Genomic DNA, 26,892 nt, shown 5'->3' with positions numbered 1-26,892 from the left:
AGAATGCCTGAAGGCTTTTACGCAATCTTTTTATTCACTTTGAGAAAGGAGAAAATTTAAACAACTTACCGTAATTTTCTTTTCCTGGAACCATGGCAGTGGGCACCATTGGGTTAATCCCTTCTCACTCTAGGTAGGACAGGAAGTAGACTTTTGCAGGTAGGCCATATAAGGCCCCTCCCTCTACCTGCACACTAGTCTTACGATTCTTCCATAGCTGAAAATATATAACTGATAGGCATTAGACATACATAGGGAGGGTAACTATGTGCCCACTGCCATGGTTCCAGGAAAAGAAAATTACGGTAAGTTGTTTAAATTTTCTCCTTTCCTGATCACCCTGGCAGTGGGCACCATTGGGACATACCCAAGCAGTGCAATTTTTAGGGAGGGAACATCAGAATAGACAACACCAGTTTAATGTCTTATCAGTTCAACCTTTATTAATACCCTTTACACTTTATTTCACTACAGTTTCTAAGACTCTACGTCCAAAGCTTGCGTCAGCTGATGATTGTACGTCTAGTCTGTAGTATTTCAGAAATGTATTGAATGAGGACCAGACAGCTGCTTTACATATCTGCCCTGGTGTGGCCTGGGCTTTGAATGCCCATGAAGTAGCCATGGCCCTTGTAGAATGGGCCTTCACCTTCAAAGGTTTATCTTGTCCTTTGCTTTCATAAGCTCTTTGATACAAGACACCATCCACTGTGCAATTGTAGTCTTTGATGCCGCTTGTCCCTTCTTTGGTCCCTCTGGGATGACAAATAATTTGTCAGACTTTCGGATATCTCTCATCCTTTCTAGGTACACCTTAAGACATCTTACCACGTCCAATTTGTGTAACCTTTCCTCTTTCTCATTTTTTGGTTCTGGACAAAATGACGGGATCACCATCTCCTGACTTATGTGGAACTGTGATACCACCTTTGGCAGGAATTGATGTATCGGTCTAAGAACTGCCTTGTCTTGATGTATGATTAGGAATGGCTCCTTAGCAGATAGCGCCTGTAGTTCTCCCACTCTCCTTGCCGAGGTGATTGCTATCAGAAACGCCATTTTCCCCGACAACCATTTTAGGCCAATGTCCTGTATTGGTTCAAACGGAGCTGCTGTTAATACATCCAAGACTAACGACAAGTCCCATGTAGGTACTCTGTTCTTAATTTGAGGTTTTAACCTTTTAACTGCTTGAAAGAACCTGATTATCAGTCTTTCTACTGCCAGATTTCTTTCCAACAAAGCTGATAGTGCCGACACTTGTACTTTTAATGAGCTGAGACTGAGACCTTTCTCAAATCCTTTATGCAGGAACTCCACTATAGATACAATTCTTGGTGAAAGGAAATTTTCTCTCTTTTTCACACCAATCACAAAAGCAGAGCCAGATTCTATGGTATACTCTTGATGTGGAACTTTTCCTTGCTTGTAAGAGGGTTTGAATTGTTTTCTCTGAACAACCCTTCAGTCTCAATGTCTCCCGCTCAATCGCCATGCCGTCAAAGCCCATTGTTTGGTATTTGGATGGCTTATTGGCCCCTGTTGCATCAGGCCTTTTTGATCTGGTATGTGCCATGGTGTATCCACTGCCATATTTACCAGTTGTGTAAACCAAAGCCTTCTTGGCCAGTATGGTGCTATGAATATCACCTCTGCTCTCTCTTCTCTGATTTTCCTGATTGTTTTTGGAATCAGAGGAATTGGAGGGAACAGGTATCCCAATTTGAAGTCCCATTTGAGACTGAGAGCATCTGTAGCTTGTGCGCTTGGGTGAAATTGTCTGGAACAATAGTTCCTTACTTTGCGATTCTGGTGTGTCGCCATCAGATCGATATCTGGTTGACCCCATCGCTCTACCAGGTCTTGGAATACTCCTGGATTTAACGCCCATTCTCCTGGGTGAATGATATTGCGACTTAGAAAGTCTGCTGTGACATTTTCTAGTCCTGGGATATGTATGGCTGTGATATCCGACAAGTGGCACTCTGCCCAACCGAGTATTTCTGCTGTGAGCTTCATCAGCTTTCTGCTCCTGGTTCCTCCTTGTTTGGCTATATATTTGACCACAGAGCTGTTGTCTGATTCTATCTTATACAGCCATCTCTTATTTTGTCCTGGAAAACTTCTAGGGCCTTTTGTACTGCTTTTAATTCCAGCAGATTTGATGGTAAGTGGTTTACCTGATTTCCCCAGGTTCCTTGCACCACTTCTTCTCCCATCTGAGCCCCCCAACCTGTCTTGCTCGCATCTGTTGTAATTTTTAACCAGTGCACAGGTTGTAGCGTTTTCCCTTTGACCAGGTTTCAGGTATCTTCCCACCATTTTAACTCTTGTTTTGTTTGTGGGTGTAACAAGATTCTTTGTCTTGTGTCTTTGTGATTCCCGTTCCATTGTTGCAGAAAATTGTTTTTGCAGAGGTCTCATATGCAACGCTTAATGTTGAAGCGAATTTCCCCAGGAGTCTCATGCATTCTTCTGCAGAAGTCCTGGTAGCTTTTCTGAGCCTCCTTGTTCGCATGGCTATGTCTAGCCCCTTTGCCTCTGGCAATCTCACTCCCAGAAATCTTAAGAGCTGAGTGGGTACCCAATGCTCTTGTCTCTGTTTATTAACCAACCGTGATGTTCTAGGAAGGTTATTACCATTTTCTGGTCTTGTTGGAGTTTCCCCCCATTCTTTGATTTTACCAGGATGTCGTCCAGGTAAGGGTATATCTCTACCCCCCTTTCTCATCTCTGCCACTAGAGGGGCTAGAACCTTTGTAAACGACCTTGGGGAAGTTGCCAGACCAATGTTAGTGCTGTGTATTGATAATACTCTTGATTTACTGCAAACCTTAGGAATCTTTGATGCCCTTTTGCTATTGGTACATGTAATAAGCGTCTTTTAAGTCTATCGCCACCATCCAGTCTCCTGGCTGTACCTCTTGTATAATCAGATTTACAGACCCCATCTTGAACTTTCTTATCTTCAAGACTTAATTTACCTTTCTTAGGTCTAGTATTGCTCTGTAATCCCCTGTAGGCATCTTTACCAAAATTATTCTGGAAAAATTCCGCTTCCTCTTACCTTTTCTATTACTTCTGCCTGTAGTAATTTCCTTAAAGCCGTATTCCTATAACAGCTGGATTCTCAGAAGCTAAACATCTCTTTATCTTGATTTTATTCATCTGTTGGAGACTGAATCTCCTGGCTCTGTCCTGATGCCTTTGTTATTATTGCATCTAGTTTGCTGCCGAATAGGAATTCACCTTCAAATGGTAATGTACATAAGGTGTTCTTTGATGCTGTGTCAGCCATCCACTGTCTGAGCCATAAAGCTCCTCTTGCTGATACCGCTCGTACCATAGACTTGGCTGCTATTTTTACTGCATCCAATGAGGCTTCTGCTATGTAATCAGTTGCCCATTTCACCACTGACAACGCCTTAAGAATAGTACTTCTTTTTACACCCTTGTCTATTGCCTCTTCAATATTGGCAATCCACACTCACATAGCTCTAGCAATTGATGTAGTTGCTATGGCTGGCTTGTAGGCTGTTCCTGCCGTAACATATGCTTTTTTTTTTTTTTTTTAATGCATAATCCATCCTTTTATCCATAGCGTCTTTTAATGACGCTGCCTCCTCTAAGGGAATTGTGGTCTTTTTTACTATTCTGGAAATAGCAAGATCCACCTTTGGGCTAACCTCCCACTTTCTCATTTCCTCTTGTGGGAATGGATACATCTTCCCAAACCTTTTAGGCGTAATACTCCGGCGTCTGGTTGCGCCAACTCCACCTGAATGAGGTGCTTAATTACTTGATGGATAGTAAAGACTCTACCTTTTAAAGCAGCAGCAGTAAAAGCAGTAGTATTACTAGTAGCAGTAGTAGCAATAGTAGCAATAGTAGCAGTAGTAGCAGCAGTAGCAGTAGCAGTAGTAGCAATAGTAGTAGCAGCAGTAGTAGCAGTAGTAGTAGCAGCAGCAGTAGTAGCAGCAGTAGTAGCACGCCTAGCCTGTCAAAGCAGGCCAGTACAACTCTTGAAGCAGCCAGGACACTTTTTTTTTTTTTTTTTTTTTTTTAAATTTCAGAGGTGCCTGTTTTCAACCTCCTCCTGTTTGGATTCGATCCCACAACTTCTTCCAAGTATCAGCTCAAACACTGCACACCCCAACTCTGTGAGCCACAAGATCACCATTGTGTTAACTCCTAAATGTCTTTCAGTTCAAAAACCTGTATCAAGGCTTTGATGAGTGGATCCACCCTTTCTACATCAATTTCAGATTATTCCTGAATATCTTGATCTGATGAATCCATTTCATTCTCTGACACATGAAAACAATCACTTTCAGACCCATATGATGAAAAACCTTTCCCCTTATCCAGACTGGTCTGGGATATAGATCTTTCCTGCGCAGGGTTAACAGCTTGCTGCACTGCCGCATCAACTCTCTGTTTAACAGCCTCCTTCATCAATAAAGAAAGTGCTCATTTGTTCACTGGTATCACCTGCAGGTGTCTTAAGACAATCTTCACATAATTACTTCCCTATTAGGGCTGGTTTCTCACAAGCTGAACACCATTTAGTTTTCTTAGCAACCTTCATTTATGTTGCAGGGATTCCCCCGTCCCTTTTGAAGATCCTGCTTCTGGGAGGGTAACCACTGAACTAATTTATAAAAACAAAATAAATGCTAAACATACACCCTAATGTATATATATATACCATCTCTCTTTTCCCATTGTAGAACTAAACTAAGGACTCACCTAGTCTTGGGAACTGATGTTTTGGGTGTTTCCATTTTTGCATCCATATCCAGCACTTGGCTTCTCCCTGCTGAGCGTTCCATGCTGCAGCTTCACTCACACATATATCGTGTGGCCGTCGCATCCGTGACGTCATCAAGTGCTCGTGCTCATGCACCCGCGCCGCTCGCGTGTCCCTGCACGCACTTGCCGGCCTGCACGCGCGCGCTCCCGAGCGGCTACGTGCCTTGTACCCTTCACCGCAGTATCCTGCGGTCCTCTGAACCTCCTCGGTTTCCCGCGGCTTCCTGGGGTAGTACCGCCGCGTTGCTACGCTATTGCGGTCTCAGAGCTCCTCCGCTCGCAGCTATTGCTGCTCCCCCTTCCGCTGTGGCGGGCTGCCAGGTACTTTACCGCAGCGTACTGGCGCTTATGCGGTGAGTCTGGGCCTCCATTGGTCCCTGCTGCAGCATTGTGCGCCTCGTGTCTTGGGCATTGCACTAAGTTCCTCCTGCTGCAGCCGTTTCCCCCCACCCAACAGGGGCACCCCCGACTCTAAGGGGTCTCCGACTTGCCCCCCGCAGGGCGCACCGCGGAGCTTCAGGGGAGAGAGGTTGAGACCCTGGTTATCTGCACAAAGTGCAGTAGGTGAGCCCTGTTAAAAAATAACAAATCCTACACCTAGCTGTGAGGACAGGAAAAAGACTAGTGTGCAGGTAGAGGGAGGGGCCTTATATGGCCTACCTGCAAAAGTCTACTTCCTGTCCTACCTAGAGTGAGAAGGGATTAACCCAATGGTGCCCACTGCCAGGGTGATCAGGAAATATACATATTTTATTCACATGTTTATATACTTTATTTGCACTTATGATGGATTTATACATACACTACATAAAGTCATAATTTCTATATTCGTGTTGAAGCAGAGAGCCCCCTTCATTTTGTATGCACTACATACATGTACCTGTTATGTAAAGCCTCATGTATAATATTTATATTTAGTTTAGGGTGACTGCTGATCTCACTCTTTTCTTCATTCTAATTCTGGTTAACCTCAGTTGCACAGAATTTTATTTTTTGTAGATGCATTAAAAGTGTTGCAATAAATATTACCACGGTCACCAAATTGAACTGAAAGATATATCGGCGACAAAAATATCTGCTTAATTTCTTCCTCATGTCAAGGTGTCAATCAAGGAACTCCGGAGTTTACTGGGTTACTTGTTAGCTCTGGGGACCTCCTGGGCTCCCGAGATACCTAGTAGTGTTCAGATCATGGCTGCCACATCTCGGAAGTCCCACGGATCAACAGGAAGCTGCAATGTGACACGTTGTCTCTTCCAAATTGATGGCAGCTTAAATACGCAGCTAAAAGTAGCGCAGTTTAGCTCTGGAGAACCCACTGTTAAAATGTTAATGTCCAATAGCTGCTTTAATATTGACCTCGTCATCCAAGTCACATGTCGACATGTTTATAAAATACCACCCTGGCAGGCGTTATTAAATATTATTCCAGCATGGTTCTTACTGTGGTATTCAATATGGCTGCGTGGTATTTGCAATACATCACACATTGTTTCTTTTAATACTTTGAAAATTAATTTGGAAACCAACCCTAATAAAGTAAATAAAAAAAAAGGTTTTTGTAGTAGAGTTTCTGTCCTTACCAGTTCCTGAAGTCTGAGGAAGCCTGGCAAGAGGTTGGCATCCATCTCCCGCAGCTGCTCTGCCTTATCAAGGACCTAAACAAAAACAGCAGCACCTCACTATTGGCTGCACCTCACATATCCCTAAATGAGTCTGCAGCATGACATGGGGCTTGTTTGGAAATCCAAAACAAATGCATACACTACAGCAGTGGTTTCCAACCTTTTTTTGGTTAAGGAATCCTAGGTGAAATTGCAAGGAACCCCCAACCCTCTAATAGCGCGTCTGCGATCAAATACACTGTAAATTATTCAGTATTTTATACACTTTTCAAATGACCAGAATAATTGCAGGGAACCCTCTAGGGAGGCCCGGAGAATCCAAGGGGTCCTAGGAACCCTGGTTGAAAAACACAGCACTACAGAATGTCTGCCAAGTGGGTCCCTACAGCTGGTTTGGTGTTTAGTGCCAGTGAAAGGAGAATAGCTACATGTATATCATAAGTATGGCACCTGTCTTATCCATCAAAAACAACAGAAATTAAACCAACCACTACCAGGGGGCGAGCAGGGTGTTGCTACGCCCAGAATGAAACGGGTTACATTACAAAGATCCCTGCTGCATGTTATATATGCAGAAAGCACAGCAATCAAATAAACATCATCACTTTGTTGACCGAAGTGCCAACGCAAGGGAATGACAGGGACATGTGCCGAATTATGAGCTTTACCGATTCCCTTTAATTTCCACTACGTTCATGCAAACCAAGCAGGCACCCCTGCAACGTAACCCTTTGTACGCCCCGGTAATGTGCCCCTCCTCCTACACACAAAAACAAGGGGACTACTCACGATATAAACGGTCTCTTTTTGGAAATCCGGACTTGAAACGATTCTCTTGTATAGCCGAACAAAGTCATTAAAGGTGTCGCATCGCTCAAAGGAAGAATAGTCATTTTCTGGAGCAGGGCAGTGATTGTGCAGCTGGTTCAATATTTGCTCCAACAGCAGCCGTGGTGTAAAACACTCCACACAATTCACAACTGCACAAGGGAGCTACAATGCAACATGAAAAGAAACGGTTACAGGGATTAAATCTGCACACGTCGGGCTGTCCCGCAGGTTTACCTACTCGCAGGGGCCTAAATTAATCTCACATGGGAAATTCAGGCCGATGAAAAGTGGATCAAACTCCTAAACTGCCTTCCCATTACCCTGACAAATAGTTTCTTTATCTCCAAACCTTAAAGAGTATTGGGACTCAAGAGTGCCAAGTTAAATAGGGGGTCGAGTGTTGATTGGAAGATTATGTGCGCGTGTGGTGGCATTAGTACTTTAACAAAAAATAAATAAAAACATATGTTTAGTACTACCATCTCTCGGACACACACAAGAAGAACATGCAGCAACACAAGGCAAAACATACCTACCCTGTTTTCTAGAAGTGTGAAAGTAAGATTAACAGAGAGCGTCATAAAATGCAGCAACGTAACCAATGTAATAGTCAAGAACTCTTGTACCAGTTCCATGCCAAAAATAGGAGGCTTATAATAAACAGAAAACAAATTATGAGCAAGTACTGCGGGTTCCAACTTTAAATCACCCAAAAAAATGTAAAAAAAGTTTCAGTTCTGCCGCTTCCAAATGTGGTCATAAATCAACAATAGTGTCTCACCTCAAGTGTGCTCAGCAAGGTCTGCAGGACATAGGTCTTCCCCGTCCCCGAGTGACCGTAAATAAATATGGAAGGAAAGCCAAGGTGCTGCCGCTGGGAAACGAGACAAGTTCCTTCATAGTTATAAAAACGTACATCACCTCTAACCACAATCCCCTACTGCAGGGGTGCGCAAACTTTCCCTCTGCACCCCCCCTGCCTGCTCTTCACCCCCCCCCCCACCCTCTTACCTTGTCTCTGGTATCAAATGACGCCGCGGGGTGATGTGACATTGCGTTGCCATGGCGACGCGCCGTCGGAGACAAGGTAAGGGAAGTTACAGAGGCCTCTTGCGGTCCCCCGGCTTTTAATTTAAATGCTTTGGGGAAGAGCGTGGGGCCTTTGTAAGTGCCGGCATCTCCCCCACCCGCCAGAAAATCTCACGTCCCCCAGTTTGCGCACCCCACGCAGTTTTCCCCCACAGGGATTACAATTCGAAACTTTGTATAGTACCGCTATGCAGAACACAGCTGCATATAATGTCAATTATGTGCACTTGTTCACAAAACAAACCGACACAAAGGGTTTTAAGATACTCTTACCTCACCAAATATTGACAGCAATGTGGCTAGTTGAGATTCTCGGCAGAGAACATTTTTTTCCACTGTAGCAAGTCTTTCCTCCGGATACGCAGGGTGCGCCAACGTGGGCATTTTCACTTCAATATATCATCTGCAAACCTTCACAAGTTAGATGTTAATACATATTACCGCGCTCCTCCCTATAGAAGTTTGCTTCTGGTAAAAAGATAGGCCGTACATATAGAAAAACAAAAAGAACGATTCCTGCGCTCCTACCAATTAGGCTAAAATAAAATAGTCATCTCATGAATACAGGGTTATTGTGTTAAACCCCTTTGGCCAACGTGTTATAAGCCTGCAGCCACGTCAAGGTATAACCACATCTTGCAGGTGCCTACACTGAATATATGTAATTAATGTCCCATGGACTAGTGACAAATGTGAGAAAGCCCTGAAGGGGTTAAATAAGGCATATGTTTTTGTGAGTAGTGCAATTAAAAGCTGGCCAAAGCCAGCAACATAGTTACCTTACTGTAGAGCAGTGTTTCCCAACTGCAGTCCTCAGGGAACCCCATCAGGTCAGGTTTTAAGGATATCCCTGCTCCAGCACAGGTGGCTCAGTCAAAATGATGAGCCGCTGACTGACCCACCTGTGCTGGAGCAGGGATATCCTTAAGACCTGACGGGGTTCCCTGAGGACTGGAGTTGGGAAACACTGCTGTAAAGGTAAACTGTGGGTGCACAAATTGTAAGTGTTAGTAAAATATTTAATCATATACCAGTGTATGGTATTGATTTCTTCTAACTGGTTCCTTCTGTGCAGCTTCTTGGGTTGACACACACACACACACACACACACACACACACACACACACACACACACACACACACACACACACACACACAAGTCATGATAATCTATTACACCTTCCAGCCCATTCAATTGGTCATTTGTTTGCGGCAAAACGGTCGTGACCAAATGTCCTAGACTGTAAATTGAATGGTGTGTAAGGGGCTTGTAGAAAGCACCGACAAATATGGGTCATGGAATAGTTCAGCGGCCACTTGTAGGGACGTAGTTTTGCCATGCTTACCTGCCTCCAGCAAGGGTGTGAAGCTAGTATCCCCAGACCTGCCTCAAACCTATCCCGCTGTACTGTATATTCATTAATAACATTCAGAGGATTCTCCAAATATTGGCATAATGTGAGTGACATGTCTCATGTTGTAACACGGGAATCCCTAGCTACTAGTCGCATTTCTTTGCCCGGTTACATTTGGTAACCGTATATATATCCCAAACTTGGTGCTTCTGTTTACACTCACATAAAACAAAACTGAAACAAACAAGCACATTATTCCTTATACTATATCATCTATAGGTGCAATCCCAATATAGATGTGATATTTCAAGATAAAGATTAAAAAAAAACAGAATTGTAATCCCCCATCTTTCAAATGGGTCAGATTTATCAATTGTATTTAATTTATTTTACAGAACAGCAAGTGAGATCAGAACATAAAAAGTCAAGTCAGCGCCCAAATCAATATGGGTCTAAAACAAAAAAATCAACACACAAATATTAAAAATACCCATATATCTATATGCAGACAGACAATACTGTGCTGTGAATTAACATTTAAGGAGCACATCATGTTAAAACTACTTTTAAATGAGCCTCCTTGGTGCAGGGTCCAAATTGTACCAGTGTCCTTATTTCAGTTATATTATTGTATCTAGCACCAACGAAACGGTGTTGCTGAACAATGGTCCTTAATAAAGAATAGATGACAATAGGGTGGCATTGTCGGTATTGCGAGGATTGGAGCACAGGGTGGCACCCAGCTCTGTCAGTGTTACAGTCTCCTTGTCCGGTGGAAGGATGGCCTGGGAGAGACCTGGCTGAGGACTGACTGACCATTCGCTGGCACAGGGGCCACAAATATATGGCAGCACCGGGCAGCGCTCACTTTCCTGCCACATTGGTCACCTGCAAAGTGGAGGCTCCTTGCTGTGCCAGGGGCGCAGTGCAACGCTGCAGATTAACCCCTTTACTGCGGGAAGAGTGACCTACTTGTTGCACAGGTCACGCTTCCATTCTGTGCCACATGGGCCGGGAACACACTGCCGAGCTGCAGATTAACCCTTTCATTGCCCAGCTCACATTCTGTGCCACACGGGCCGGGAACACACTGCCGAGCTGCAGATTAACCCTTTCATTGCCCAGCTCACATTCTGTGCCACACGGGCCAGGAACACACTGCAAAGCTGCAGATTAACCCTTTCATTGCCCAGCTCACATTCTGTGCCACACGGGCCAGGAACACATTGCCGAGCTGCAGATTAACCCTTTCATTGCACAGCTCACATTCTGTGCCACACGGGCCAGGAACACACTGCAAAGCTGCAGATTAACCCTTTCATTGCCCAGCTCACATTCTGTGCCACACGGGCCGGGAACACATTGCCGAGCTGCAGATTAACCCTTTCATTGCCCAGCTCACATTCTGTGCCACACGGGCCAGGAACACATTGCCGAGCTGCAGATTAACCCTTTCATTGCACAGCTCCCATTCTGTGCCACACGGGCCGGGAACACATTGCCGAGCGGCAGATTAACCCTTTCATTGCCCAGCTCACATTCTGTGCCACACGGGCCAGGAACACATTGCCGAGCTGCAGATTAACCCTTTCATTGCACAGCTCACATTCTGTGCCACACGGGCCAGGAACACATTGCCGAGCTGCAGATTAACCCTTTCATTGCCCAGCTCACATTCTGTGCCACATGGGCCAGGAACACATTGCCGAGCTGCAGATTAACCCTTTCATTGCACAGCTCCCATTCTGTGCCACACAGGCCAGGAACACATTGCCGAGCTGCAGATTAACCCTTTCATTGCCCAGCTCACATTCTGTGCCACACGGGCCGGGAACACATTGCCGAGCGGCAGATTAACCCTTTCATTGCCCAGCTCACATTTTGTGCCACACGGGCCAGGAACACATTGCCGAGCGGCAGATTAACCCTTTCATTGCCCAGCTCACATTCTGTGCCACACGGGCCAGGAACACATTGCCGAGCTGCAGATTAACCCTTTCATTGCCCAGCTCACATTCTGTGCCACACGGGCCAGGAACACATTGCCGAGCTGCAGATTAACCCTTTCATTGCACAGCTCACATTCTGTGCCACACGGGCCAGGAACACATTGCCAAGCTGCAGATTAACCCTTTCATTGCCCAGCTCACATTCTGTGCCACACGGGCCGGGAACACATTGCCGACCGGCAGATTAACCCTTTCATTGCACAGCTCACATTCTGTGCCACACGGGCCAGGAACACACTGCCGAGCTGCAGATTAACCCTTTCATTGCCCAGCTCACATTCTGTGCCACACGGGCCAGGAACACACTGCCGAGCGGCAGATTAACCCTTTCATTACACAGCTCACATTCTGTGCCACACGGGCCGGGAACACATTGCCGAGCTGCAGATTAACCCTTTCATTGCCCAGCTCACATTCTGTGCCACACGGGCCGGGAACACATTGCCGAGCTGCAGATTAACCCTTTCATTGCCCAGCTCACATTCTGTGCCACACGGGCCGGGAACACATTGCCGAGCTGCAGATTAACCCTTTCATTGCCCAGCTCACATTCTGTGCCACACGGGCCGGGAACACATTGCCGAGCTGCAGATTAACCCTTTCATTGCCCAGCTCACATTCTGTGCCACACGGGCCAGGAACACATTGCCGAGCTGCAGATTAACCCTTTCATTGCACAGCTCACATTCTGTGCCACACGGGCCGGGAACACATTGCCGAGCTGCAGATTAACCCTTTCATTGCCCAGCTCACATTCTGTGCCACATGGGCCGGGAACACACTGCCGAGCTGCAGATTAACCCTTTCATTGCCCAGCTCACATTCTGTGCCACACGGGCCGGGAACACATTGCCGAACTGCAGATTAACCCTTTCATTGCCCAGCTCACATTCTGTGCCACACGGGCCGGGAACACATTGCCGAGCTGCAGATTAACCCTTTCATTGCACAGCTCACATTCTGTGCCACACGGGCCGGGAACACATTGCCGAGCTGCAGATTAACCCTTTCATTGCCCAGCTCACATTCTGTGCCACACGGGCCAGGAACACATTGCCGAGCGGCAGATTAACCCTTTCATTGCACAGCTCACATTCTGTGCCACACGGGCCAGGAACACATTGCCGAGCTGCAGATTAACCCTTTCATTGCCCAGCTCCCATTCTGTGCCACACGGGCCGGGAACACATTGCCGAGCTGCAGATTAACCCTTTCATTGCACAGCTCACATTCTGTGCCACACGGGCCAGGAACACATTGCCGAGCTGCAGATTAACCCTTTCATTGCACAGCTCACATTCTGTGCCACACGGGCCGGGAACACATTGCCGAGCTGCAGATTAACCCTTTCATTGCCCAGCTCACATTCTGTGCCACACGGGCCAGGAACACATTGCCGAGCTGCAGATTAACCCTTTCATTGCACAGCTCACATTCTGTGCCACACGGGCCGGGAACACATTGCCGAGCTGCAGATTAACCCTTTCATTGCCCAGCTCACATTCTGTGCCACACGGGCCGGGAACACATTGCCGAGCTGCAGATTAACCCTTTCATTGCCCAGCTCACATTCTGTGCCACACGGGCCAGGAACACATTGCCGAGCGTCAGATTAACCCTTTCATTGCACAGCTCACATTCTGTGCCACACGGGCCAGGAACACATTGCCGAGCTGCAGATTAACCCTTTCATTGCACAGCTCACATTCTGTGCCACACGGGCCGGGAACACATTGCCGAGCGTCAGATTAACCCTTTCATTGCACAGCTCACATTCTGTGCCACACGGGCCAGGAACACATTGCCGAGCTGCAGATTAACCCTTTCATTGCACAGCTCACATTCTGTGCCACACGGGCCAGGAACACATTGCCGAGCGGCAGATTAACCCTTTCATTGCCCAGCTCACATTCTGTGCCACACGGGCCAGGAACACATTGCCGAGCTGCAGATTAACCCTTTCATTGCACAGCTCACATTCTGTGCCACACGGGCCGGGAACACATTGCCGAGCTGCAGATGAACCCTTTCATTGCCCAGCTCACATTCTGTGCCACACGGGCCGGGAACACACTGCCGAGCTGCAGATTAACCCTTTCATTGCCCAGCTCACATTCTGTGCCACACGGGCCGGGAACACATTGCCGAGCTGCAGATTAACCCTTTCATTGCCCAGCTCACATTCTGTGCCACACGGGCCGGGAACACATTGCCGAACTGCAGATTAACCCTTTCATTGCACAGCTCACATTCTGTGCCACACGGGCCGGGAACACATTGCCGAGCTGCAGATTAACCCTTTCATTGCCCAGCTCACATTCTGTGCCACACGGGCCGGGAACACATTGCCGAGCTGCAGATTAACCCTTTCATTGCCCAGCTCACATTCTGTGCCACACGGGCCAGGAACACATTGCCGAGCTGCAGATTAACCCTTTCATTGCCCAGCTCACATTCTGTGCCACACGGGCCGGGAACACATTGCCGAGCTGCAGATTAACCCTTTCATTGCACTGCTCACATTCTGTGCCACACGGGCCAGGAACACATTGCCGAGCTGCAGATTAACCCTTTCATTGCCCAGCTCACATTCTGTGCCACATGGGCCAGGAACACATTGCCGAGCGGCAGATTAACCCTTTCATTGCACAGCTCACATTCTGTGCCACATGGGCCAGGAACACACTGCCGAGCTCAAGCGCTTCATTGAGAAAGAGCAGGGATGCATGGCACAGCCAGCCCTCTGGCAGGGAAGGGTTAATCTCGTACTAATGTCAGTTATCTAGAAATCATAAAGGGGATTCTTACATTAACCACACAACAGCCCCCGGAGTAACTGTGCCCGGCACCACATGCATTCCGGAGACACCAAGCAGCAGGGACCGGTCAGTGCACAGGGAGCAGCAGCAGGGACCGGTCAGTGCACAGGGAGCAGCAGCAGCAGGGACCGGTCAGTGCACAGGGAGCAGCAGCAGCAGGGACCGGTCAGTGCACAGGGAGCAGCAGCAGCAGGGACCGGTCAGTGCACAGGGAGCAGCAGCAGCAGGGACCGGTCAGTGCACAGGGAGCAGCAGCAGCAGGGACCGGTCAGTGCACAGGGAGCAGCAGGGACCGGTCAGTGCACAGGGAGCAGCAGCAGCAGGGACCGGTCAGTGCACAGGGAGCAGCAGCAGCAGCAGGGACCGGTCAGTGCACAGGGAGCAGCAGCAGCAGGGACCGGTCAGTGCACAGGGAGCAGCAGCAGGGAACGGTCAGTGCACAGGGAGCAGCAGCAGGGAACGGTCAGTGCACAGGGAGCAGCAGCAGGGACCGGTCAGTGCACAGGGAGCAGCAGCAGCAGGGAACGGTCAGTGCACAGGGAGCAGCAGCAGCAGGGAACGGTCAGTGCACAGGGAGCAGCAGGGAACGGTCAGTGCACAGGGAGCAGCAGCAGCAGGGAACGGTCAGTGCACAGGGAGCAGCAGCAGCAGGGAACGGTCAGTGCACAGGGAGCAGCAGCAGCAGGGAACGGTCAGTGCACAGGGAGCAGCAGCAGCAGGGAACGGTCAGTGCACAGGGAGCAGCAGCAGCAGGGAACGGTCAGTGCACAGGGAGCAGCAGCAGCAGGGAACGGTCAGTGCACAGGGAGCAGCAGCAGGGACCGGTCAGTGCACAGGGAGCAGCAGCAGGGACCGGTCAGTGCACAGGGAGCAGCAGCAGGGAACGGTCAGTGCACAGGGAGCGGGAGCAGCAGCAGCAGCAGGGAACGGTCAGTGCACAGGGAGCAGCAGCAGGGAACGGTCAGTGCACAGGGAGCAGCAGCAGGGACCGGTCAGTGCACAGGGAGCAGCAGCAGCAGGGAACGGTCAGTGCACAGGGAGCAGCAGCAGCAGGGACCGGTCAGTGCACAGGGAGCAGCAGTAGGGTCCGACGTGTGAGCAGATGCATAGCAGCCATGTTACCTCAGTCTACACGAAGAAAACTCCCGCCAGCTCATCATAGCAACTCCCCCATCTGCCAGCACTTCCTCCTCTCCTGTGCACTGCACACACCCACACACACACACATCCTCCCCTCCCCTCTGCACACACCCACACATCCTCCCCTCTCCTCTGCACACACCCACACATCCTCCCCTCTCCCCTGCACACACCCACACATCCTCCCCTCTCCTCTGCACACACCCACACATCCTCCCCTATCCCCTGCACACACCCACACATCCTCCCCTCTCCTCTGCACACACCCACACATCCTCCCCTCTCCTCTGCACACACCCACACATCCTCCCCTCTCCTCTGCACACACCCACACATCCTCCCCTCTCCTCTGCACACACCCACACATCCTCCCCTATCCCCTGCACACACCCACACATCCTCCCCTCTCCTCTGCACACACCCACACATCCTCCCCTCTGCACTGCACACACCCACACATCCTCCCCTCTGCACTGCACACACCCACACATCCTCCCCTATCCCCTGCACACACCCACACATCCTCCCCTCTCCTCTGCACACACCCACACATCCTCCCCTCTCCTCTGCACACACCCACACATCCTCCCCTCTGCACTGCACACACCCACACATCCTCCCCTCTGCACTGCACACACCACACATCCTCCCCTCTCCTCTGCACACACCCACACATCCTCCCCTCTCCTCTGCACACACCCACACATCCTCCCCTCTCCTCTGCACACACCCACACATCCTCCCCTCTCCTCTGCACACACCCATACATGCTCCCCTCTCCTCTGCACACATTATCCTCTCACCCCCCCTCTACACTGCACACACCCACACATCATCCTCTCGCCTCCCCTCTGCACTGCACACACACACACATCCTCCCCTCTGCACTGCACACACCCACACATCATCCCTTCTCCCCTCTGCACTGCACACACCCACACACCATCCTCTCTCCTCCCCTCTCCACTGCACACACCATCCCCTCTCCTCCCCTCTGCACACACCCACACCCACACATTATCCCCTCTCCCCCCTCTGCACTGCACACATCCACACATTATCCCCTCTCCCCCCTCTGCACCGCACACACCCACACATTATCCCCTCTCCCCCCCCTCTGCACTGCACACCCCCACATCATCCCCTAGCCTCCCCTCTGCACTGCACACACCCACACATTATCCCCTCTCCCCCCTCTCCACTGCCCACACCCACACATCATCCCCTCTCCCCCCCTCTGCACTGCACACACCCACACATCATCCCCTCTCCCCCCTCTGCACCGCACACACCCACACACCATCCTTTCTCCTCCCCTCTCCACTGCACACACCCACACATCATCCCCTCTCCCCCCTCTGCACCGCACACACCCACACACCATCCTTTCTCCTCCCCTCTCCACTGCACACACCCACACATCATCCCCTCTCCCCCCTCTGCACCGCACACACCCACACATTATCCCCTCTCCCCCCTCTGCACTGCACACACCCACACATCCTCTCTCCTCCCCTCTGCACTGCACACACCCACACTTTATCCCCTCTCCCCCCACCCCTCTGGACTGTACTGCACACACATAGCATCTTCTCTCAAATAAAATCAGCTTTATTGGCATGACAGAAAAACATTTCCATATTGGCAAATCATGAATAACCAGGTGACATGGTATAATGTTTACACAGTACATCGGTAACAGTTACACACAGGGATGTGGGGGTTAGTAGACATCTCCTAGACCTCGGCCAGGTATGGAACGGGCGCGCTTGTGCGCTGCGCCCTGCTCGGCCGGCCGATTCGTGGCCGGCTAGGTCCGCGCACGTCTGGGGGCGCGGCCACGACGTCACGGAGTTGGTTCGCCCTCATTGGGCGAACCGCTCACGTGACGCCCTTGCGAGCAGCAAATTCAAATTTGCTTGCTCGGCAAGCAGCTAAGCGCCGAGCAGGTGCGCCCGCCCGCTCACGCTGGCCACACACATTGTCGCAATGTGTCTCATCGTGGCGAGCGTGAGCGCCCGGTCAGCGCCACCCTGGACGAGGCCTAAGCCTGTGACAGGTGCTGATATAGTGTGCAGCCAGTTCTGCTGTAGTTTCATCTTCTAGAAGTATCGCTATTTTTTAGTTCTCTTCTATATCATTAAAGTTCTGGATGAGAGCTGTGTGTTTCCAAGTGGGCACTCCTCACTTCAGAGTATTGTGTGCAACGCAGCAGGAAGTGTGTTTCATCTTCTACCTCTCCTAGCTCACATTGCTGACACAGTCTTATTTCCTGGGGCTACCAGTTCTGTCTGTGTCTGCCTGTTTCTAATTAATTAATATAAATTAAATGGGGTACAATTAGGAGAATCCTTGATGGAGAAGGATTTAGGAGTGCTTGTAGACAGCAGGCTTAGCAATAGTGCCCAAAGTCATGCAGTAGCTGCAAAGGCAAATAAGATCTTATCTTGCATTAAACTGGGAATGGATGGAAGGGAAGTAAACATAATTATGCTCCTCTGTAAAGTATTAGTACGACCACACCTCAAATATGGAGTACAGCTTTGGGCACTACTCCATTGAAAAAGACATTATGGAACTAGAAATTTTTTATAAAAGAGCCACCAAATGAATAAAGGGAATGGAAAATTTGACTCATGAGGAGAGACCAGCTAATTTTGATTTATTTAGATTAGAAAAGAGGCATCTATGAGGGGATATGACAAAGAAAAATAAAATAACTGCGCCAACCGTATTAAAATGGATTCAAAGTTTCAGTCCCTTCATAGAGTGTAGTCCTGCTGCCAGAGTTTCTTTCAGAGGTGATTCACCAACCTCTGTGTTTGTCACAGAAAAGAAGAGGGGGGGGGGGATCCTCCGGCGCGGTGTTTCACTCAGATTTCCAGTTAGATAAAGGGGAAGGGCAGTGGGAACAGCGTGATGTTGAAGATGTTTGACCCATCTACATCTCTTCTTCTAGTTCTATTTCGCCTATTAATGCCTCCTCTCTGTCCTCTAAAGGATGACCCATCATTTGTGTTGCCAGTGGGATGAATAGTTCTTTTGAAAGCTCCTTGTATTGTTGCCAAATATATTTGTATATAGTTGTCATATCCCCTTATCTCTTCTTCTAGTTCTATTTCGCCTATTAATGCCTCCTCTCTGTCCTCTACGTCGTTTTCTCTTTTTTTCTTGCTGCTTAGGAGCACTAAATCTAAAGGGGGTTTGGATATCGTGGTAACCTTGACCTCCGGAAAGATGTGCTCCCTTTCCTTGCGCCACTCGGTACCGGATATAGAAGAGACGTGGTAGTTGCCGTTTGCCAAGGTCAAGGAGTGAAGAGGTCTGGATAGTCGAGATGCAAGCTGTGATCGAGGAATGTGAGAGACAGCTTCGTCAGGAGGGAGCCGGGGTCGAGAGCCAGAGAGAATTGTCCGCCAAGCCGCGTCGTAACTTTCCTTTAGGAAGAGGGGTGGAAGTCCATCTGCATAGCAGCTGTATAGGAGAGCTCTGTGGTATTAGGCAGCCTCTCTGGCTCTCGACCCCGGCTCCCTCCTGACGAAGCTGTCTCTCACGTTCCTCGATCACAGCTTGCATCTCGACTATCCAGACCTCTTCACTCCTTGACCTTGGCAAACGGCAACTACCACGTCTCTTCTATATCCGGTACCGAGTGGCGCAAGGAAAGGGAGCACATCTTTCCGGAGGTCAAGGTTACCACGATATCCAAACCCCCTTTAGATTTAGTGCTCCTAAGCAGCAAGAAAAAAAGAGAAAACGACGTAGAGGACAGAGAGGAGGCATTAATAGGCGAAATAGAACTAGAAGAAGAGATGAGGGGATATGACAACTATATACAAATATATTTGGCAACAATACAAGGAGCTTTCAAAAGAACTATTCATCCCACTGGCAACACAAATGATGGGTCATCCCTTAAGGTTGGAGGAAAGGAGAAAGAGGTTATTATACCTTTCATCATTAGGGGAATATATGTATATCCCACCGATAGTTTCATTGGTCTGTAGACTTCTGAGTGCATTCTATTAGGGCTTCTGTGACCCTCTGTGGTCATGATTCAAGTGTCTCTATATGGAAAGGAGATTCCACCAGCGGCAAAGGAAAGGGTTCTTTACAGTAATGGCAGTTCAAATGTGGAATTAATTATCCATGGAGACTGTGAAGGCAGATACAATAGATATAATTTTTTAGAAAGGAAAGGTATACAGGAATATACCAAATAATAAACATGGGAAGAATGTTGATCCAGGGAGAAATCTGATTGCAATTATTTGGAGTCGGGGAGGAATTTATTTCCCCCATTATTAGACATCATTGGATGATGTTTCACCTGGGTTTTTTATTTGCCTTCCACTGGATCAAAATACTTTAAATACAAATATCGGATTTATTTATTTATACCAACATTTATATAGGGCCCTTATCCAGGGCACTGTACATTAGTTAGTAAAACTTGCTTGGTTAGTGGGCATGGGTTGGGGTCAGGTCTCTGGATTTAGTCTTGTCGGTGGCATGGTGATGACATAGGGGACATGGGAGGCAATTGGATCAGTGAGGTGGGTGACGTTGGAGGGTTTTGGGGAGACTTTAGGAAAGTGTGAGCATAAGGGAGATCATGGGCATTGTTCAGGGTGGGTTGGGATAGGAGGTTAATGGGGGATCATGGAATGTGATGGATAAGAGGTGAGTTTTGAGTTGACTTCTGATGATAGGGAGGGGGCAGATTGAATGTGGTGGGGGAGCTTGTTCCAGTGGAGGAGGGCGAGTAAGGCAAATGATCAGAATCTAGAGGAGGCACGGGGATGGGAGCGGAGTGAGGGTTGTGGCAGTCAGGGAGGATGGGAAGATGTGTAGTGCGAGATGAGTGCTGAAAGGTAAGACGGGGCAAGACCATGAAGAGATTTGTAGACCATGGTGAGGAATTTGAAGAGGGAATGCTGTTGGATGGTGTGGCAGGACGGCCTGTAGCCGAGGTCAGGGAACAGTCCACACGTGTAGTTTCAGGATAAATGAAAACGTTCAGTGGCTTTATTTCTCCACAGCAACATAACATGCGGGTACACTGTCCCTTTTAGCAAATAAATCCTGCTCCACATTGGGAGAAAACTGACTAACACAGCAGTCCTAGCTAGCAGGCTGGCTGGCTAAACCATACCCAAACCGTAAGAGTCTTTTTAAGCAGTCATGCAAACAAATGAAAGAAATCTTACTTTGGCTGCAGTAAGTAGTGTGCTGTATCCTTCTGGCTAGCAGCACATCTATCCATGTGCTCTCATCTCAGACAGCCAGCTACTGCTGGTAACAAGATCCTTATCTACCTTGCTGGCTCTCAGGTGTCAGCTTACATCCTGATTAGCTAGCTTCCACCTGAGTTAACCCTTATGAGTGCTGGATGAAGCACTCAGACATATGTTTCCCAGGCATAACTGATAGGGGTTGACTTCACCCTGTCACATACCTCCCCTGTTTGTGTGTGGCTAGTGTCCCACACGGCTGAAGCCCGACCCTCCACTCCTTCTCTTGACAAAAAATCAGCATTTCCATGGTCTTTTTCAGGTCTATGCTGAATATCAAAAGAGAAGGGTTGGAGGGCCATATACCACCTGGTCAACCTTGGATTTGTGTCCTTCATGGTGTTTAACCACTTCAAGGGCGCATGGTCAGTGACCAGGGTGAAGTGTACTCCGGCGACATAATGTCTCAAGGCCTCAATTGCCCATTTTACAGTGAGGCACTCCTTCTCAATAACGGAATACCTCACTTCCCTTGGGAACAGGTTCCGGCTGATGAACAGTATGGGGTGTTCAACACCATCAAATTGCTGAGACAGCACTGCTCCCAGTCCTACCTCTGAGGCATCCGTCTGGATGATGAAGGGCTCTTTAAAATCTGGGCTCCGAAGAGCGGGGCCCTCTGACAGGCACTTTTTTAACATGTCAAAGGCGTCTTGGCACTCCCAAGACCATTTAACTTGGGTCGGGGCACTCTTTTTTGTCAGATCTGTTAGGGGTGCAGATATTTCTGAAAAATTGGGGATAAACCGCCGGTAATACCCTGCTAACCCCAAAAGGGAGCGGACCTGTGTCTTTGTCTGTGGGGTGGGGACTTCCTTTATGGCGGCCACCTTGCTAGCTAGTGGCCTTACTATCCCTCCCCCAACGGCATAGCCCAAGTACTTTGTAGTGGATTTACCCAGGGCACATTTGTTTGGATTTGCAGTGAGCCCTGCTTCTCTTAAGGACGTTAGGACTGCCCTTAACCTTTTTATATGAGACTGCCAGTGTCTGCTATAGATGACAATGTCATCCAAGTAGGCCGCGGCATATGCCCTATGGGGTCGTAGTACCTTGTCCATTAACCTTTGGAACGTGGCTGGAGCCCCATGTAACCCAAATGGCATAGTGACGAATTGGTATAACCCGAGAGGGGTGGCGAAGGCAGTTTTGCATTTGGATTCTTCCGCTAGAGGTATCTGCCAATATCCTTTCGTGAGATCTAGGGTAGAGATATACTCTGCTTTCCCAAGCGAGTCAAGCAATTCATCCACCCTAGGCATTGGATATGCATCAAATCTGGATACAGTATTTACCTTTCGCAGATCCACGCAAAACCTCACCTTCCCATCTGGTTTAGGGACCAACACGATAGGGCTACACCATTCGCTGTGGGACTCCTCGATCACGCCCAATTCCAACATGTCTATTATCTCCCTCTCTACCAGGTCTTTTCGGCCCTCTGGCAATCTATAGGGACGGGACCGTACTTTTACGCCAGGTTCTGTCTCAATCCTATGGGACACTAAATTAGTCTGCCCTGGCAGCTCCGAAAAAACATCTGGGAACTGGTCACATAATTCTAGTAGGTCTGACCTTTGTTCCGTTGTTAACTGCCCTCCCATGGGAACCTGATGGTCATTGTACGTACTACCCTTTGGAAGCTGCGGACCCAAATCCGTCTCTCCTTCCCGAGGGTGGATGAACAGTGATCTCATCGTTTTCCAGGGTTTCAGGAGGTTCACGTGGTAGATTTGTTTACCTTTCCTGGACCCTGGTTGAGAGATCTCATAGTTCACCTCCCCGGTGCGGCGGAGAACTTGGAAAGGACCCTGCCACTTCGCAAGGAGTTTACTCTCTGATGTCGGTAGTAGTAGCATCACTTGGTCCCCAGTAGTAGCATCACTTGGTCCTTAAGCGAGCATTTTGGTTATACTGCCTTTCTTGACGTTCTTGAGCAGATTTGAGGTTTTCCTTAGCAAACCGACCTATCATGTCTAGGCGATTTCTAAGGTCTATGACATACTGAAGGGTATTCTTGGAGGGGGAGGGCTCCTCCTCCCAGGATTCCTTCAGTAGGTCGAGAATACCCCGAGGTTGGCGTCCATATATGAGCTCAAACGGGGAGAAGCCTGTGGATGATTGGGGAACTTCTCGTACCGCAAACAACAGGAAAGGGAGAAGTTCATCCCAAGCTCGCTTTTCAGTGTCCACAAACTTCCTAAGCATGGTTTTTAAAGTACGGTTAAACCTCTCTACCAATCCATCAGTCTGAGGATGGTAGACTGAAGTCCGGACGGATTTTACCTCCAATAACTTTAGGACATCCTGCATTAACTTTGCCATGAAATTTGTTCCCTGGTCAGTTAACATTACTTGGGGAAGTCCTACCCTAGAGAACAGTTCTAACAGCCTGTGAGCAACCTGTTTAGCAGTGGCTGATCTCAGAGGGAAGGCCTCAGGATATCTGGTGGCATAATCTACCACAACGAGTATAAATTTATGTCCCTTCGCAGAGGGTTCTAAAGGTCCGACCAGATCTACCCCAATTCTCTCGAATGGGACGGCTACCAAGGGCAGAGGCTTCTGTCCTTTTTGGCTAGTTAACTGGCATTCAGGACATGTCTCACATAGTTTCATGATGTCACCATGTATGCCTGGCCAGTAAAACCGGGACGAGATGCGGTCCGTGGTTTTATCTCTGCCCAAATGACCACCCCATGGGAGAGTATGGGCTAGGGTGAACACTGTTTTAATCAACTCTTTAGGGACTAGCATCTGTCGAATGACCTCCCGTTTGTGTAACCTTATTCACACAATATAGAATGTCATTCAACAGTTCAAAATGTGGAAACACTTTTACACCCTGTTCATCCATTATCTTGTTGTTGACCTGTACCACCTTCTCATATTGTCTAGCCAGAGCTGGGTCCTCCCTCTGCCTCTGACGGAAGTCAGGAAGATCCAGGTCTGGCAAAATTCCCGTATCTATCTGTTCCCCACCCTGGTCATCCCCGGCCATGACCTGTAGTCCTTTGGGCTGACTAATGTTACCAAGAGTCCCAGCCTTTCTTAACCAGTCCTCTTTTTCCGCACGGCTCTGTTTACGTGTCTTTGGGACATGGTGTCTACGGGGAAAAATCTCTGGGGAAAAAGGGAACAAGTCTCCGGGCTTCTCCGTTACCAGAGAAGTAGGCTCCGTAGGAGTAGGGGCCAACAATGTTTTGAGGTAGGGCCAGTCTCGGCCAAGTAGAACAGGAGCAGGTAGCCAGGGAGCAACTCCCACTAGTAGGCTAGCCTCTTGATCCTGGATACGCAGTAGAACGTTCGCCGTCGGGTATCTCTTTGTATCCCCATGGATACACTCGATATTCCAAGGAGAGTCATAAGATAGTCTATTGCTTGGAATTAGGCCCTCTAGGATCAGGGTTTTTCCAGAGCCCGAGTCCAGCATGGCGTTTACTTTTGTCCCCTCCAGAGATGCTGGGACTAACCACGGATTGTGGTCCCCTCGGAGACAAGCTGTGGCAGTGGTTCTGCTATATGAACAGTCCATCTCATCTCCTGAATCCGCAACCTCGGTCGTCAGCGGAAGCTCTCGACGGGGCTCGGCGTTTGGACCTCTCCGCTGTTGGATGGGATCCTCCCTTCTGGTTGGTGGGGTTATCCTCTCCACCGGGTGGGTGACAGGAGTCCAGGTTCTTGGGGAATACTGTGGGTGGCGGCCTCCCTTGAGTGATCCAGTGGCCTCGGACCCACAACGGGCGTCTCTGCGGGAGTTTGTACCAGGAACCCTCCGAGATGGGAAAGGGTCTTCCGATCGGGTTGACTGGATCTCCCGAGCTGGCGGGTTGTAGACCCCTCGATTGTCTGCTCTCCTGCCTCTAGTATCACCGGAAGCAACTGGTGTTTGCACCGGCCATTCCCAGCTATCCTGTTGGGTGTCGTCGTCCAGGAAGTTTTCCACCAAGCGGACCGCTGAATCCAGGGAAAATGCAGCGTGTCTTTTTACCCAGGAGCGGGAGGAGGGGGGCAGTATCTGTATGAACTGCTCGAGCACAAACTGTTCAAGGATCTCTGCCTTGTCATGTTTTTCCGGTTGTATCCACCTGGTACATTTGTCTACTAAGCGGTGGGCTACGACCCGGGGTCTGTCTCTGTTTGTATATTTGACTGTCCGGAACCGCTGTCGGTAGGTCTCTGAAGTGAGGCCTAGGCGATCCAGAATAGCAGCCTTTAGTTGCTGATAGTCCATGGCCTCGTCTGCTGGAAGAGCCTGGTAGGCTGCCTGAGCTTCCCCTATGAGGAGTGGAGCCAGAGTCGTTACCTAGCGATCAACTGTCCAGCCGTGGGCCGTGGCTACCCTTTCAAAAGTGAGGAGAATGCCTCTGGGTCTTCGTTTGGCTTCATTTTATGCAGCATCACCGGTGGATTATTTGGAATCCCTGGTCTGCCTGGGGCTGGGCCTTCGGCCAGCAATTGGAGTAGCTTTTCCTCTCGCTGGGCCTGTTGCTCATCTTGCTGGGCTTGTCGCTCAGCTTGCTTCTCTGCTAGCTGGAGCTGTTGCTCAAGGAACTGAGAAAAAATTGTCTCCATTTTTTTTTTTTTTTTTACCGTCTGTGTGTGTGTGTGTGGCCCTTCAGATACAGGGCCCGTCCAAATCCCACTTCTGACACCACCTGTGGCAGGACGGCTTGTAGCCGAGGTCAGGGAACAGTCCACACGTGTAGTTTCAGGATAAATGAAAACGTTCAGTGGCTTTATTTCTCCACAGCAACATAACATGCGGGTACACTGTCCCTTTAAGCAAATAAATCCTGCTCCACGTTGGGAGAGAACTGACTAACACAGCAGTCCTAGCTAGCAGGCTGGCTGGCTAAACCATACCCAAACCGTAAGAGTCTTTTTAAGCAGTCATGCAAACAAATGAAAGAAACCTTACTTTGGCTGCAGTAAGTAGTGTGCTGTATCCTTCTGGCTAGCAGCACATCTATCCATGTGCTCTCATCTCAGACAGCCAGCTACTGCTGGTAACAAGATCCTTATCTACCTTGCTGGCTCTCAGGTGTCCGCTTACATCCTGATTAGCTAGCTTCCACCCGAGTTAACCCTTATGAGTGCTGGATGAAGCACTCAGACATATGTTTCCCAGGCATAACTGATAGGGGTTGACTTCACCCTGTCACAGATGGGTAGCCAGTGGAGGTGGGAGAGGAGTGGTGTGGACAGAACGGGGGAGCATGAGAAGTGTACGGCAGCAGCATTTTGGATTTGTTGGAGGGGGAGACCGAGGAGAAGGGAGTTACAGCAGTCGAGATGGGTGAAGCTGAGAGTGAATGAGAAGTTTGGCCTAGGAGAGAGAAATTAGTGGACACATTTTTCTTATGTTGTATAGGTGGTAGCGACAGGTGTTAATGATGGATGTGATGTGTTGTGCGAAGAGGAGGGAAGGGTCAAAGGTGACTCCAAGGTTGCGAGCAGGAGAGGGGGGTGGTGGGGGAAGGAGATGATGGGGATTGAGGAGGATGGGAGTGAGGAGGAAGCAGGAAAGAGAAATTCAATCATAGCTGGGTTAATTTGTAGGAAGTGTAAGGACATCCAGGTAGAAATGGCAGAAAGGCAGGCAGAGATACAGGTGGAAAGTTCGGGTGAGAATAGTGGGAAAGAAAAATAGATTTGGATGTCGTCTGCAAAAAAATGGACATTGAATCCATGGGAGGAGATGAGGTCAGAAAGGGGCAGTGTAGAGGGAAAAGAGGAGAGGACCAAGGATGGAGCCTTAGGGCATTCCCACTTGGAGGCTGGTGGGCAGAGAGGATGAATTGTTGAACGTGACAGAATAGGAGGGGTGGGAGAGATAGAATGAGAGGGCCGTGTGAGTGATGCTAAGGTTGGGGAGGGTGGAGATGGGTGAGGTTGAGGAGGATGAGGATGGAGAG

General features: G+C 49.0%; 1 protein-coding gene across 3 annotated transcripts in view; it reads right to left on the bottom strand.

Moving 5' to 3' along the window:
* Positions 1-15,759, bottom strand: part of ORC5 (origin recognition complex subunit 5) — a 36,233-nt gene extending 20,474 nt beyond the window's left edge. The window contains exons 1-5 of one of the 3 annotated variants that reach the window (XM_075583691.1): positions 15,663-15,759; positions 8,631-8,760; positions 8,050-8,142; positions 7,227-7,430; positions 6,396-6,470 (exon numbers count right to left, since the gene is read on the bottom strand). In XM_075583691.1, coding sequence (XP_075439806.1) covers positions 6,396-6,470; positions 7,227-7,430; positions 8,050-8,142; positions 8,631-8,741 — 483 coding nt within the window. In that variant the 5' untranslated portion in view covers positions 8,742-8,760; positions 15,663-15,759. Of the gene's footprint in view, positions 1-6,395; positions 6,471-7,226; positions 7,431-8,049; positions 8,143-8,630; positions 8,769-14,529; positions 14,705-15,662 lie in introns of those variants that run through there. The other 2 variants (XM_075583685.1, XM_075583697.1) reach the window with 2 other exon arrangements.
* Positions 15,760-26,892: the final 11,133 nt, after the last annotated feature.

The sequence above is a fragment of the Ascaphus truei genome, chromosome 2, assembly GCF_040206685.1.
Source record: "Ascaphus truei isolate aAscTru1 chromosome 2, aAscTru1.hap1, whole genome shotgun sequence".
Taxonomy (NCBI): domain Eukaryota; kingdom Metazoa; phylum Chordata; class Amphibia; order Anura; family Ascaphidae; genus Ascaphus; species Ascaphus truei.
This window is presented reverse-complemented; position numbering and strand designations above follow the sequence as displayed.